The 17,131-nt window shown below is 35.4% G+C and overlaps 1 protein-coding gene across 1 annotated transcript in view; it reads left to right on the forward strand.

The window, feature by feature from the left end:
• The window catches only part of RETSAT (retinol saturase), a 63,947-nt gene that overhangs the window by 23,012 nt on the left and 23,804 nt on the right, over positions 1 to 17,131 (forward strand). Inside the window, exons 5-6 of the mRNA XM_053718132.1 lie at positions 11,490 to 11,687; positions 12,310 to 12,432. Coding sequence (XP_053574107.1) covers positions 11,490 to 11,687; positions 12,310 to 12,432 — 321 coding nt within the window. The remainder of the gene's footprint in view (positions 1 to 11,489; positions 11,688 to 12,309; positions 12,433 to 17,131) is intronic.

Here is a 17,131-nt window from a genome sequence, read left to right on the forward strand (position 1 = left end):
ATACTGTTTCTGACACAGTTGCCAGGTTAATAGATAAACCACATGATTGGTATAACAATTGATGTAATATTTGATATTATGTTCATGTCCTGTTATACTGGACTTAAATGTATCTCCTTCCGTTATGTAGTTGCATGTTTTACATGAATTTTTTCTACATTTGAAAAAGTATTTTCTACCTTTGAGCCATGTAGTCCTTGTGTTTTTAGGGAGTTCTGGGGGAGATAAATAATTTGCCAATGTTTTAGCCTTTTGGGGGACGAAATCAAAACCATCTTGTGTTATTTGTTTATCACTGTGTCAGAATGTAAAATAGGGATATTGTCCTTAATTATATTATAGATTATTTTGAATTCTGTACTGAAAGTTGTGATAAATTTAACTTTCTGATTTTTATTAGTACTGTTAGGTTGCTTATATTTTAAAAGTTGGTCTCTAGTCATTGTATCTACATTTTCTTTAGCCTTGCCAAATATAGTCTCTGAATATCCTCTTATTATTAGTCTGTCTGTGATGATTTGTGCTTGTTTAATATATTCCTCATTGGTGGAGCAATTTATTTTTGCTCTTATAAACTCCCCTTTGGGAATTCCTCTCACCACATGTCTGGGATGGCATGAATCGAATTGTAGTATTGTATTCTCCGCTGTGGGTTTTCTATAGAGTTTGGTTTCCACTGTCTGTCTATCCTCACTCACATAGATTGTAATATCTAGGACATTTATAGAATCAGAATTGTGCTCTCCTACCAATTTAATCCCACAATGAATGTCATTCAGATATTTGCAGAATAAGTCTGTTTTGTCACTATCACCATCAAAGATGAAAAACAGACCATCAATGTATCTGTAAAAATATTTGACATAGGTTCTAAAAGGATTATCCTCTCCAAAAACATGGAACAGCTCCCACCAACCCATGAAAAGGTTGGCATATGAGGGGGTAAATTTTGCCCCCATGGCTGTTCCATGCTTTTGGAGAAAGAAATCACTTCAGAACATAGAGAAATTATGTGTCAACAAATATTCCACAGCACTCACCAAAAAATGTTTAGTTGCTGGTTCATAGTTACTATGTGTAGCCAGAAAAAATTCCAAAGCTGTAATTCCCTTTGTGTGTTGTATACATGTGTAGAGGGATGCTACATCAATGACTAAAAATCTATAGGATTATTCCCACTTTATTTTTATACCAAGGGTTGTAGGAAAGTGTCTACCAAATCAGAAAGGGGTTCATTGAGGGAATCTATCCCTGCAATAATGGGACTACCTGCGGGATGTAAAGGGTCTTTGTGTAGTTTGGAAAAATAATGAAAAATGGGAGTGACTGGAAATAAAGGTATTAGAGACTCTTTAGTTTGTTGGTTGATTACATTATTGTGTTTGGCTAACAGGATTATACCAACCATTTCATTTTTGAACTGTTGTGTAGGGTTGGATTTTAAATTCATGTAAACCTCTGAATCACTAAGTTGTTTTGTTGCCTCTGTGATGTAATCAGATCTATTTAAGATAACCATGTTTCCTCCCTTATCAGATGGCCTGATCACAATTTCATTATTTTCACTCAAAATTTGTAAAGCTTGCTTTTCTTTAAAAGTGATATTTTTCTGCCCGTTTTTAGATTTCTTGAGTTTTTCATCGAGATTCCTTAGTTTTTCCTTTACCGATTTCTGAAAGACATCCAGTACTTTTGGTCTTGTGTAAATTAGATAAAAGTTACTTTTTGTCTTTTTATGTAAATGTTTTACATCTTTTTCTTCAATTAGGTCAGGGCCCTTTGCAAGATGTTGTAAGTCTTGTACTGCACACCAATCAGAAAATGTTAGTATTTCATAATTGTCACATCCTTTAGCTGTCTCAGTTCTTATTTGTGTCATCTCATCATTCATACAAAAAAAAAAAATGTTTTTTTTAACGTAATTTTTTAACAAATTTGTTAATATCTAAAATTGTTTTGAATAAGTTGAAATGAGTAGATGGCACAAAATTGAGTCCTTTAGATGACAATCATACCTCTGATTCTTTTAATGTTATTTTCAATAAGTTAATTACATTCTGATCTAAGTGTATTTTTTATTCATTTGGCCTTAGGGGTGAAATATTTTTGGCTGTTGAAATTGTTTTGGTTTTTGTTTGTGTTTACTACCCTTGCCCCTGCCTCCTCTGTGTGTTTTTTTTTCTTGTAGATAGTGTCTGGGGATCCCCGTTTTTTGACTGTTGATTAGCAGTTGTGTGTAACTCTGTGTCTTGAGGTGTCTATAATACAGTAGGGATTGTATCCTCATCTATATTTTAATTGTCAGAGGAATCAATATCATAATCTGTATCTGAGAATGTAACTGTTTTTCTGTTTTTCTTATTATTAAACCTCCTTTGATTTCTTCTAAAAAATCTGGGTCTCCCTTTAAACTGTTCATCATGTGTCCACTTCTTCTTTTTTTTTTTTTTTTTTTTTTTTAAATATTTATATTTTTTTATTGAGGGTAATAAAATATATAACATACAGGTTACTCAATGAAATAGATAGATATACAATGACCAACATACACATCTCTAAGTATAATAAACCAGTTAGGGAGCAACCTCTTAACTACCCTCTATTTTTGCCCCTCCAGGATTGCTCAGGCCACTTTTGGACCTTCAAATACATCACATACTAACTGAGGGTTGTTGCTCAATATAGACCACTTTTGGGCCTAAATTGTCAATCGTATAGAATACACAAACATATTTGTACAAGTCAGATATAACTAATAAGTAGGTAACAATATGCAAAGAACTGAGGTCGAACATGGAATTATATTAAAACTTTGTAGATATCCAGCTTATAGGAGGGCTTATTAACATAAGTTATAGAATAACATAACATTTTATATCTCCACAGAGCATTTCTAGGGATCAACTGTGGTGTGATTTATAAAAAACTCACCCATGCTGTAGTTCTATAATACCTCAACAGGAGAGTTTATGCCAGGGATAAGGGCCCACCCCACTACTAGCATGAAATGTAGACAATGCTGCTCAAGGGTAGGCATACAGTTTGGACCAACAGTGATTACTGTGTCACCGCAAACAGAGTCAGGTCTAGAGTTAAATACTATGTTCATACAAGTAGTTCAGAGCTATCTAGCAATTAATACAAATAACTGCAGGGCATCAAACAGTATATAGTTAAATATTTAGAACAGCGAAGATGAGTATAATACTATCATGAAAAAACAGCACACATTAACAAGATTCAGTATGATTCTCTCAGAGGACTATTTGTATGTCCCATAAGACCAGTATAGTTATCTCTGAAGGGCATTTCTAGGGGCTGTAGTGTGGTTCTGTAAGGTCTATGAATTTAAGATAGCCACACATTGAAAAGAAATGGAATACCTAATACCAGGCCCCGCATTATTAGCAGAAGATGCATGACTATGTACATATGGCTAAATACTAGGGCTGAAGAAAAAAGTAAAGTATCCCATAGTAATAAGGGGAATTAATTATCTCTGCGTATATAACTAAAGCCACAGCGCATATTATCCCTCTATTGCACTATAAAGTGAGACAAAGAAAAAAATTATACACTTTGAGTCCTCTCAGGAGTCTTCACACTTGTCCCACATGTCCTATGTCTTCAGAAGGTCATGTTCCACTAATGAAGAATAACAATATTCATAAATAATACATTACTGCAACAGCCCATTGGTACTGCTTAGTACACATACGAACACCAAGTGCAGCTAAAAGGTTGAACAATATTTTAGATTATAACTCGCTGCTTTCCCCTATTAGTAATGCATAGTAAGCTAGCATGCAATGAATGTTTCCCTAGCCAGCAAGGAATCAGTAGAGAAGGTTTAAGTCGCATAGTTTTATACAATCCTGAACTGTTATAGAAGGACTTTAAACACAGGTGTATTTACTGAAATAAGCAGTACAGCATTAAATTCTATCTAGAATATGTATGTATGGGGGGCTTATCTGAGATCAGAATACGTGGCTTCATCAATATAAAATCCTCAAACATAAGCAGGAGCTGGCACCTCTCTCACTATAAACTTATTTTAGATCTGCAGCAAGTGAAAACATAGAAAAGACACAGATGCAGGAAACCACACCATTTCAGGCATTTTTTGTTTGCAAGTGTAGAGCCCTCAACTGTAGCTGCAGTCATTCGCCTGTATTACAGGCTCAATGCAAAGTGTTCATTAGAGTCAGAGTATTATATCAGGCCTGAGCGATCTGTGTCCCCTGTTATGCTGTAAGTTTAAAAAACCAGGGTGCCTTGAGTATGTGTGGAAGTGACCTTTTATCCGATACCCATCCGATGCATTTGGAAACTTTGGTAACTTCCCCAGCAGACTTGCTGTGACAAGTCCGCCGAGCCGATGTCAGGGAGAAACGAGCGGGACAATGCATGAGCACTGCAGCGCACCACAGAGCTAGTCCCCATGTACAAGCGGCCATACTGTGTGACCCCCCGTGTGTGCGATCCAACTGTGGTGACAGGGAAAAAGTGGGACTCCAGCTTGGGACCCGCACTCTCAGACACCAGTGACGGGGAGCACAGCTGGGGAACCCTAGGTACTGCGTCACTCTGTGACTCCGGTGCTGTGCCTTGTTCCTCAGCAATGGTAGCGCTGCATGCTCGTGCTGCTTGGACTTTAACAAGAATAGCATCCAATCTCTCACATATTCTCCTCCCGTACTCCTCCACTAGATTTCTGATGCTGGTGTACAGTACTTGGGCCTCCATCACAGGCAGCAGTACATCCACCTCCAAAATGGCGCTTCAGCCTGTGATAGGGAGTCTCCTCACCGTTTTTTCAGCTCAGTATGAGGCACACAGCCACCAATTCTTTATCCACACATCCCCAGCTTCCTCCTTTATCGATACTTTTTAGATATAAGCTGAATAGGATAGCGTTGTCAGAAATAAATCATATTTTATGAGGTTGAAGTCAGGAGCTCCTCATCAGTGCATCCGATAGCTATGGCGGTTAACTCCGCCCCCCATGTGTCCACTTCTAAATTTGTTTTGAATCATAATCTCTCTTATCTCTCTGCATTTTTCTTAATTTAAATTGCCACATTTCTTGTTTGACTGCTTGTCATAATTATGAAATTCTGTATCTTTTTTGAAAACTTTTAATTTGTGTTGTACATCCTTCATTTCATTTAATAACTCTGACCTTTGTTTTCCTTTTATATTTGATTAATAAATCTATTAGAGCAAAGGAACAGATGTCTAGAATGTTATTCCATTTTGAAATGAATTCAGAATCATTTACTGTGAAAGAAGGACATTTTCTCACTCTTAGACCTCTGGGAATACGTTTGTCATATTTATATAGCATAAACGATTTAATATCTAGTTCTGATTTGATATCCCTTTTCCTTAACATGTCTATTTAAAAAAAACAGGCTATCCAATGTATAGACTGTTCATAATCATTGCCAGTTTCTTCACTGAAGTTGCCTAATACATATGAATTTTCTTCTGATTGTTCCATTGTTAAAAGACTATAAGACAGTTTATTCTCAGAGTATGAATAGGGATCTACAACCACCAAAAACCCTCTAGCTTATTGTAGTACACGTTATGTCTGAGTGTATTTCAGATTTTGGAACTCAAATATTAGAAAAGATTAATTCATACATTTTATCCTTAATTTTTAACCTATAATTAATAGTTAATAGAGTGTACTAGTTATAACATCATGTGCTATGTTTAATTATAGATGTTATTATTACCTTCTTTGTAAATTCTTAAAACGATGTAGTTTACTATGTGTTTAATACTATCACAAAATATCTAATTAATTGACTTGCAATATATATTTTTGGATAAATTGAAATAGGCAAATCAACTTGATGTGCAATATATGTTCAGGATATATTACAATAAGCCGCTAACCAGGCATAATACATATATAATATTGGTATACATATACCTTTTAAAATTTGGATATTTAAGTGTGGGTGGTCTAATCGCTGGTATGCAGTGACCAAGAGCGCATGTGCACAAAATGCGTCTGTGTTGGAACTAGACCACACTTACCTGTGTTTGCTTTTACAAGGAGCTTCACCTCTTATGTTTTTAACTTTTAATTAATTTTTTAAGATTTTATCCGTTTGTTCCTTTTGCTCTAAAAGATTTATTAATAGAATATAAAAGGAAACAAAGGTCAGAGTTATTAAATTAAATGAAGGATGTACAACACAAACTAAAAGTTTTCCAAAAAGATACAGAATTTCATAATTATGACAAGCAGTTTGAGGCTAACATGAATTCTTTCAAACAAGAACAAGGCAATTTAAATCAAGAAAAATGCAAAAAAAAACCCAAAACAAACAAGAACAAGGCAATTTAAATCAAGAAAAATGCAGAGAGATAAGAAAGATTATGATTCAAAACAAATTTATAAGTGGATACATGATGAACAGTTTAAAGGGAGACCCAGATTTTTTTAGAAGAAATCAAAGGAGGTTTAATAATCTGAAAAATGAAAAAATACTTACATTCTCAGATACAGATTATATTGATTCCTCTGACAAGGAAAATACAGATGAGAATACAATCCCTACTGTATTACAGACGCCTCAAGACACAGAGTTACACACAACTGCTAATTAACAGTCAAAAAAACGGGGACCCCCAGACACTATCTACAAGAAAAAAACACACACAGAGGAGGCAGGGGCAAGGGTAGTAAACACAAACAAAAACAATTTCAACAGCCAAAAATATTTCACCCACCAACAGTCACAAAAGATGGGGATACAGAAGAAATATTTGACCAGATCACAAGGCCAAATGAATCAAAAATACACTTAGATCAGAATGTAATTAACTTAACGAAAATAATATTAAAAGAATCAAAAGGTATGATTGTTATCTAAAGGGCTCAATGTTGTGCCATCTACTCATTTCAACTTATTCGAAACAATTTTAGACGTTAACAAATGTTTGAAAAATTACGCTAAAAAAGTTTTTTTTTGGTATGAATAAGATGACACAAATGAGAACTGAGACAGCTAAAGGATGTGACAATGATGAAATACTAACATTTTCTGATTGGTGTGCAGTACAAGACTTACAACATCTTGCAAATGAAAACACACAAGAGGGACCTGACCTAATCGAAGAAAAAGATGTAAAACATTTACATAAAAAGACAAAAAGTAACTTTTCAAGACCAAAAGTACTGGATGTCTTTCAGAAAACGGTAAAGGAAAAACTAAGGAGTATAAAAACGGGCAGAAAAATATCACTTTTAAAGAAAAGCAAGCTTTACAAATTTTGAGTGAAAATAATGAAATTGTGATCAGGCCATCCAATAAGGGAGGAAACGTGGTTATCTTAAATAGATCTGATTACATCACAGAGGCAACAAAACAACTTAGTGATTCAGAGGTTTATATGGAATTAAAATCCAACCCTACACAACAGTTCAAAAATGAAATGATTGGTATAATCCTGTTAGCTGAACACAATAATGTAATCGACCAACAAACTAAAGAGTCTCTCATACCTTTATATCCAGTCACTCCCATTTTTCATTATTTTCCCAAATTACACAAAGACCCTTTACATCCCCCAGGTAGTCCCATTATTGCAGGGATAGATTCCCTCAATGAACCCCTTTCTGATTTGGTAGACACTTTCCTACAACCCTTGGTATAAAAATAAAGTGGGAATCATCCTATAGATTTTTAGTCATTGATGTAGCATCCCTCTACACATGTATACAACACACAAAGGGAATTACAGCTTTGGAATTTTTTCTGGCTACACATAGTAACTATGAACCAGCAACTAAACGTTTTTACGTTTTTTGGTGAGTGCTGTGGAATATTTGTTGACACATAATTTCTCTATGTTCGGAAGTGATTTCTTTCTCCAGAAGCGTGGAACAGCCATGGGGGCAAAATGTACCCCCTCAAACGCCAACCTTTTCATGGGTTGGTGGGAGCTGTTCCATGTTTCTGGAGAGGGTAATCCTTTTAGAACCAATGTCAAATATTTTTACAGATACATTGATGATCTGTTTTTCATCTTTGATGGTGATAGTGACAAAACAGACTTATTCTGCAAATATCTGAATGACAACCATTGTGGGATTAAATTGGTAGGAGAGCACAATTCTGATTCTATAAATGTCCTAGATATTACAATCTATGTGAGTGAGGATAGACAGACAGTGGAAACCAAACTCTATAGAAAACCCACAGCGGGGAATACAATACTACAATTCGATTCATACCATCCCAGACATGTGGTGAGAGGAATTCCCAAAGGGGAGTTTATAAGAGCAAAAAGAAATTGCTCCACCAATGAGGAATATATTAAACAAGCACAAATTATCACAGACAGGCTAACATTAAGAGGATACTCAGAGACTATATTTGGCAAGGCTCAAGAAAATGTAGATACAATGACTAGAGACCAACTTTTAAAATATAAGCAACCTAACAGTACTAATAAAAATCAGAAAGTTAAATTTATCACAACTTTCAGTACAGAATTCAAAACAATCTGTAATATAATTAAGGACACTATCTCTATTTTACATTCTGACACAGTGATTAAACAAATAACACAAGATGGTTTTGATTTTGTCCCCAAAAAGGCTAAAACATTGGCAAATTATTTATCTCCCTCAGAACTCCCTACGAACACAAGGACCACAGGTAGAAAATACTTTTTCAAATGTAGAAAAAATTCATGTAAAACATGCAACTACATAACGGAAGGAGATACATTTAAGTCCAGTATAACAGGACATGAACATAATATCAAATATTACATCAATTGTTATACCACTCATGTGGTTTATCTATTAACCTGTCAGCTGTGTCAGAAACAGTATATAGGAAAAACTAAAAGGGCCATAAAGGATAGATTCCTGGAACATCTCAGATCTATAGAAGATCCAAAATCAGACACTCCTGTCTCTCTAGACACTTTAAAATTCTGCACAATTCAGGCACATCTTCATTAACCTTACAAGGTATTGATCACATCCCTATATGGAAGAGAGGGGGAAATAGGGAGAGCAAATTAAAGGGACAGTCTAGAATAAATTAAACTTTCATTATTCAGATTGGACTTTTAATTTTAATCAACTTTCCAATTTACTTTTATCATCAAATTTGCTTTTTTCTCTTGGTATTCTTAGTTTAAACTAAACATAGGTAGGCTCATATGCTAATTTCTAAGCCTTTGAGGGCTGCCTCTTATCACATGCTTTTTAAATCTCTTTTCAACACAGAGACAGAAAGTACACGTGGGCCATATAGATAACACTGTGTTCAGGAACAGGGGGTTATTTAAGATTTAGCACAACACAATGCTAAATGCAAGACAATAGATAATAAACATTCACAGTCATGTGATCAGGGGGCTGGAAGAAGGTTCTTAGATACAAGGTAATCACAGAGGTAAAAAGTATATTAATATAATTGTGTTGGTTATGCAAAACTGGGGAATGGGTAATAAAGGGATTATCTATCTTTTAAAACGATAACAATTCTATGGTAGACTGTCCCTTTAAACAAGAGAGAGGTCTATTGGATTTCCCCCCCCTAAAAACCTCAAGTCCTTTAGGTATTAACATGAGGAGGGATCTTGATCTGTTCACATAAACATTTTGTTTTTTGACAAAGTATTTTTTACAAAATGTATCAATCAGAAATGCAAGTAAGGGTAATAATCAACTGTAGATAACATTGTCTGCTCCATTATATCTCTTTTAAACAATGTAGGTACTAGGGGTTTATTCATATGGATTTTGTGCATTAACAATTATGTATAAATTCCCTTCTTTTGATTCATTTCCATAGGATTAACACACCAGTGAACAAATAGTGTACAAGTTATAACATCACGAGCGACGTTTAATTACAGATGTTATTATTACCTTCTTTGTAAATTCTTAAAACGATGTAGTTTACTATGTGTTCATTTAATTAGATATTTTGTGATAGTAATAACTTGCAATATATATTTTTGGATAAATTGAAATAGGCAAATCAACTTGATGTGCAATATATATGTATTATAACCAGGCATAATACATATATAATATTGGTATACATATACCATTAAAATTTGGATATTTAAGTGTGGGTGGTCTAGTCACCGGCATGCAGTGACCAAATGCGCATGCGCACGAAACGCATCTGCGTTGGAACTAAACCACACTTACCTGTGTTCGTTTTTACATGGAGCTTCACCTTTTATGTTTTTAACTTTGGATTAATACATTTTTGAAGATTTTATCCGTTAGTGGATTGTCCTTTGCTGGGAGCCAGAGCGCACTACTTTTGGATTCCCAAAGCTAAAATTAACCCTACAAACTACCTAATTAACCCATTCACTACTGGGCATAATACAAGTGTGGTGCGCAGCGGCATTTAGCGGCCTTCTTATTACCAAAAAGCAATGCCAAAGCCATATATGTCAGCTATTTCTGAACAAAGGGGATCCCAGAGAAGCATTTACAATCATTTGTGCCATAATTGCACAAGCTGTTTGTAAATAATTTCAGTGAGAAACCTAAAGTTAGTAAAAAAGGTAACCATTTTTTTTATTTGATCGCAGTTGGCGGTGAAATGGTGGCATGAAATATACCAAAATGGGCCTAGATCAATACTTTGGGTTGTCTACTAAAAAAAATATATACATGTGAAGAGTTATTCAGGAAATCCCGACAGTGTTAAAATGTAGCAAAAAAAATGGTTTGGAACTAGTAAAGTGCTACTTGTACTTATTGCCCTATAACTTGCAAAGAACATGTAAACATTGGGTATTTCTAAACTCAGGAAAAAAATTAGAAACTATTTAGCATGGGTGTTTTTTGGTGGTTGTAGATGTGTAACAGATTTTGGGGGTCAAAGTTAGAAAAAGTGTGTTTTTTTTTCATTTTTTCATCATATTTTATATTTGTTTTATAGTAAATTATAAGATATGATGAAAATAAAGGTATCTTTAGAAAGTCCATTTAATGGCGAGAAAAACAGTATATAATATGTGTGGGTACAGTAAATGAGTAACAGGAAAATTACAGCTAAACACAAACACTGCAGAAATGTAAAAATAGATCTGGTCCCCAACAGTAAGAAAATTGAAAAATGGTCTGGTCACTGAGGGGTTAAAATTGCATGCTCTATTCGAATCATTAAAGAAAAAAACTGTGTTTAGTATCCCTTTAATTTAGCTGGGTGTACTTGTCTACATGCTAACACAGAACTATGTGAACCTTAATCCGTTTAGAAATGATTGGATGTGTCGTGCCAAGTATGCATACCTAATTCACATTTTAGTAAAAAAAATGAATAGACAACATGTTCTCAGAGTTACTGCTTTTTAGAAAGAAATAAGATATGACAGGTTATTCACTAAGGTAAATTTTTGCCTTAGGGGATATTCTATGAAACGAAGCAGTGATTGCACAAAACCACCTTGACATTCCAGATGTTTTGTGTCCACAGGTGTATTCCCAGACAAGGGGAGCTTTGCAATGCATTCTGTACTGATTGACCATTATCTGCGCGGTGCTTGGTATCCCAAAGGAGGAGCCAGTGAAATCACCTTCCATCTTGTGCCGGTCATTGAGAGGGGAGGAGGAGTTGTTCTTTCAAGAGCTACAGTGGAGAAAATTTTGATCAATGAGGACAGGAAAGCATGCGGTAAGGAATGACTGTGCCTCACTTTTTTATAATGCACATACTTTAGTTCACTCACCTCCCTATAGAGACCTCAGGATACATACCTCTTACCGCTTATACAGATATCAGGACACATCCCTCTTACTGCTTATACAGATATCAGGATACATACCTCTTACCGCTTATACAGATATCAGGACGCATACCTCTTTCCGCTTATACAGATATCAGGACACATCCCTCTTACCGATTATACAGATATCAGGATACATCCCTCTTACCGCTTATACAGACATCAGGATACATACCTCTTACCGCTTATACAGATATCAGGATACATCCCTCTTACCGCTTATACAGACATCAGGATACATACCTCTTACCGCTTATACAGATATCAGGAGACATACCTCTTACCGCTTATACAGATATCAGGAGACATACCTCTTACCGCTTATACAGATATCAGGAGACATTCCTCTCATCCTCATTCAGACACTGGGATACATACTACTTACCTCCTATAAAGACATTGCAACTCATAGCTGAGTGCTATAGACATCCTTTACCAGCTTTAATGCATCACTTTTACTAAAACAACTGAATTGATCATCTTTTAGTTCATTTATATTTTTGTTTCCAGGGGTTGTTGTAAGGGGCAAGGGGCTTGACCCTATGAATATATATGCCCCCATTGTGATTTCCGCAGCTGGAATCTTCAACACGTATGAGAAGCTTTTGCCCCCTGAATTGAAAGTAATACCAGGTAAGTACTCGTTGAGAAAAGACTGAAGTGAAATTACAGCACTGTATGGGGATAGAAAGGAAAACATACAAGCAAACAGTCCTTATTTCCTCATATTTACATGAATATATATTTGCAGCTGTAGATTGTAATTCTGCATCTGAAACATGGGAAATTTGAAACGACATGTAGGAATATATTTATATATGTAGTGAGGGGATTTGTTTTAAATCAGTTTTTAGCATGGCATTCATCACTAATTGTACTTAAAGGGATATTAAACCGTCTGTTTCATTGTTGTAATAAGATAGGCACTTAGCTGTGTTTTAAAAAGGATTATATCTTGTATTTCTTTTTTAAAAAACTTTATTTGGGCAGTGTCCATTACTTCCTGTCATACCTCTACACAGGAGCTGAGGACTCTATAGTAAGGAATATCTAGCGTGGTCATAAAACTTCTCTAGAGTAACATGAGCTGGGTTATTATTAAGCTAAGGACAGATAAACAGGTAGTCAGTTTTGCCCATGCTCAGAAGAGACAGAATCTCCATGAGGGCAGTGGCTACACTGAGAATTTAGCAAGAAAACATGTAAGTTGTTTGTTCTTTTTTACACAACCTGTTTCATTTCATGATTACTTTGATTTAAGATATTTGTTTTTACTAAAGGAGCACTGTATCATATCCCTTTAAAGTGACATAAAACATTTTTTTTAAACTGGCTTATTTGGCAATAGCATTTTTTAAATAACTTATCATACTCCTGTTTAGTGATATTAATTGCACCTATAGATTATTAGCATCAGTATTTACACATTTCCAGACTGGTGCTAGGAGTTAACTTTCCAGTATATTATTAAATTTGTATTAAAAATTAGTATGCATGTACCAAATAACCCAGTTTATATAAACAGTGTTACGTTTGTTTAAATACAATTGTCTGATAAATTAACTTAACATTAAAGTATAATGTGATCATTTGCACAATTATCTGAGGTTGTTACTTGATTGGCTGGTAGCATTCATAATGGGTAGTTCATAGTACAGGTGAAACTCGAAAAATTAGAATATTGTGCAAAACTTAATTTATTTCATTAATGCAACTTAAAAGGTAAAACTAATATATGAGATAGACTTATTACATGCAAAGCAAAATAGTTCAAGACGTGATTTGTCATAATTGTGATGATTATGGCTTACAGCTCATGAAAACCCCAAATCCACAAACTCAGAAAATTAGAATATTACATGCAATCAATAAAACAAGGATTGTACATACCTGTAGAACAATATCGGACCTCTGAAAAGTATAAACATGCATACTGTATGTACTCAGTACTTGGTTTGGGCCCCTTTTGCAGCAATTACTGCCTCAATGCGGCGTGGCATGGAAGCTATCAGCCTGTGGCACTGCTGAGGTGTTATGGAAGACCAGGATGCTTCAATAGCGGCCTTCAGCTCTTCTGCATTGTTCGGTCTCTCATCTTTCTCTTGACAATGCCCCATAGATTCTCTATGGGGTTCAGGTCAGGCGAGTTTGCTGGCCATTCAAGCACAGTAATCCCACGGTCATTGATCCAGGTTTTGGTGCTTTTGGCAGTGTGGGCAGGTGCCAAGTCCTGCTGGAAAATGAAGTCAGCAACCCCATAGAGCTCGTTTACGGAAGGAAGCATGAAGTGCTCCAAAATCTCCTTGTAGACAGCTGCGTTGACCCTGGACTTAATGAAGCACAGTGGACCAACACCAGCAGATGACATGGCTCCCCAAATCAACACAGACTGTGGAAACTTCACACTGGACTTCAAGCATCTTGCAGTGTGTGCCTCTCCATTCTTCCTCCATACTCTGGGTCCTTGGTTTCCAAATGAGATGCAAAATTTGCTCTCATCAGAAAAGAGGACTTTGGACCACTGAACAGACCAGGTCTGTTTTTCTTTAGCCCAGGTAAGACGCTTCTGATATTGTTTGTTGTTCAGGAGTGGCTTGACAAGAGGAATACGACATTTGAAGCCCATGTCCAGGATCCGTCAGTATGTGGTGGCTCTTGTGAAAGTCCCCAACACTTTTGAATGGCCTTTTCCTGACAATCCTCTCCAGGCTGCGGTCATCCCTGCTGCTTGTGCACCTTTTTCTTCCACACTTTTCTCTTCCACATAACTTTCCATTAATGTGCTTTGATACAGCACTTTGGGAACATCCAACTTCTTTTGCAATTACCTTTTGTGGCTTTCCCTCCTTATGGAGGATGTCAATGATGGTTTTCTGCACAACTGTCAGGTCAGCAGTCTTTCCCATGATTGTGATTCCTAGAGTGGGACACTTTGAGCCTAGAATATTGCACCTTTTCACAATATTCTAATTTTCTGAGATTGTGGATTTGGGGTTTTCATGAGCTGTAAGCCATAATCATCACAATTATGACAAATAACGGCTTGAACTATCTTGCTTTGTATGTAATGAGTCTATCTCATATATTAGTTTCACCTTTTAAGTTGCATTAGTGAAATAAATTAACTTTTGCACGATATTCTAATTTTTCGAGTTTCACCTGTATATATCTGTCAATGGCACAATAGAATAAATTTTTTTACCAACATCCTGAATTTTCCCTTGTTTACATCTTAAAGGGACATGAAACCCACATTTTTATTTCATGATTTAGAAAGAACATGCAATTTTAAACATCTTTCCAATTTTCTTCTATTACCTAATTTGCTTCGTTCTCTTGGTATCCTTTGTTGAAAAGCATATCTAAATAGGCTGAGTAGTTGCTGATTGGTGGCTGCACATAGATGCCTCATGTGATTGGTGCACCCATGTGCACTGCTATTTCTTGAAAAAAGGATATCTAAAGACTGAAGCAAATTAAATAATAGAAGAAAATTAAAATGTTTAAAATTCTATTCTCTACCTGAAGCATGAAAGAAAACTTTTGGGTTTCATGTCCCTTTAAGCTATTTGTGCGTTTATATACGTCCAGAGGTACTTTGCTCTTACCTTCAATGCTAGCCTTGGTTACAATATTAGTATAGAGTATATCATTTGTCAGCTATCAGCTAAAGCAAATTAGGGAAATCTATGTAGCAGGGTTAGCCTTTGGAAATCAGAAGAGTGCATTTTTAGTCCTGAGAATTAGAAAATGTTCAGACCTAAATTGCATATAAAAAGAAGGCAAAATAAGTCATGAAAGTACATTCCAAAGTTAAAAGATAAAATAATAAACCTAGCACACGTCTAAAAAGTACAAAAAAACTTCATTGCAAAATGTACCCAATACAAAATGCAAATATACCTGAATCGATAGGTGTAAATGCCTATATATATATATATATATATATATATATATATATATATATAGGGGGAAAATAAATAATTAACTGAGCAATAAAAAAAAATTAAAAAGAGAACACAACAAATGAGCGGTGCGCTCTTTATTTTAGTTTTTATTTGTTTTTAATTGTTCATTTTGTTGTATGCTCTTATTTTATTAATAATAATAATAATAATCATATATATTTTTATTTTTTTGAGATTGTGAGACATTTGTTTGTAAACCTAGTAAAGCTAACACTGGCTACTTGCTGTGTTCGTTCTTATCCGCAGAAGATAGGTTTGCTTTGCTGCTTAGTACTGTTCTGGGTTAGATATGCAAATGAGAGATACATTATACCAGGTCATATCAAGCACAGGAAATCATAAAGATGAGTTTAGGTATGTTGGTCAGTTTTGATCATTTAGACAAATGCGTCATACCAAATGAGAGCTGCCCTATTGCACCATTTTAGAACATTAGATGCATGCTGACTGAGAGGGAAATTTTGAGAGGGATTTTTCTATTATTTGATTAACCATTCTAACTTAGATCTTGGTCGTCAGCATTTTTAGAAAAAAAAATGGGTGTGTAGGGTGGTGCAGTACAAAGGTATGATATTAAAGGGAGATTTTAGTCCACATTTTAGTGATAAAAAATTGTATAGAGCATAAGAACACAAGTGTGAACATGGACTTAAAACCACTGAGAAATCTACTCTGGTAGGTCATTTAAACTTATCAAAGGCTTCATTGCCTCCAGTGCTTTCCATTGCCTTCCAATTGCATGCTTCCAGCCAATACAATAATATTGGTTCTCAAAAAAAACTGTAGGAATCTTCAGAGCCAGTCCAAAGCCAATCTGAGCATAATGGTAGGCCGCTTGGATTTGAATGGGAGTGGGACATAGGAATGCCAGCTGTCATGATTCACAACAATACTGGACAATCTGTAGGTGACTGGGCACGATTTGTAGGTGAGGTCCCACAGTTCTCCTCCAAAAGTTTTACCTTGGCTTCTACTTTTGATCCCATAAAGTATACTTTTCACAGTTGAACAGTGATTTTACCTTTTAGCTGCCAGTAACATAGAAATCAACAATTTTATCTCTTTGGTTGGGGGTAGCAAACAAAAACAGAAGTAATTTCATCCCTTCACTGCCCCTAATTCTTTCTGGTCCATATTTGTAATTTATTTAGACACAAGGAGGCCATTTATATTTAGTTAACACTTAAAAAACCTGAACATTTGTAAGTTTTTGTGAAGATTTTAGTGGACAGCCTGCTAAAATACTGGAGGCTCCGGTTAAATACTGAACACCTGGCAACCCTAAAGTGCTTTTGGGAGTAGTGCCTTTAGCTTATCCAAATAAACACTGAAGAGTTTTTTGAGTACGTTTTTGTGCTTGTGTT

This window comes from Bombina bombina, chromosome 6 (genome assembly GCF_027579735.1).
Source record: "Bombina bombina isolate aBomBom1 chromosome 6, aBomBom1.pri, whole genome shotgun sequence".
NCBI lineage: Eukaryota > Metazoa > Chordata > Amphibia > Anura > Bombinatoridae > Bombina > Bombina bombina.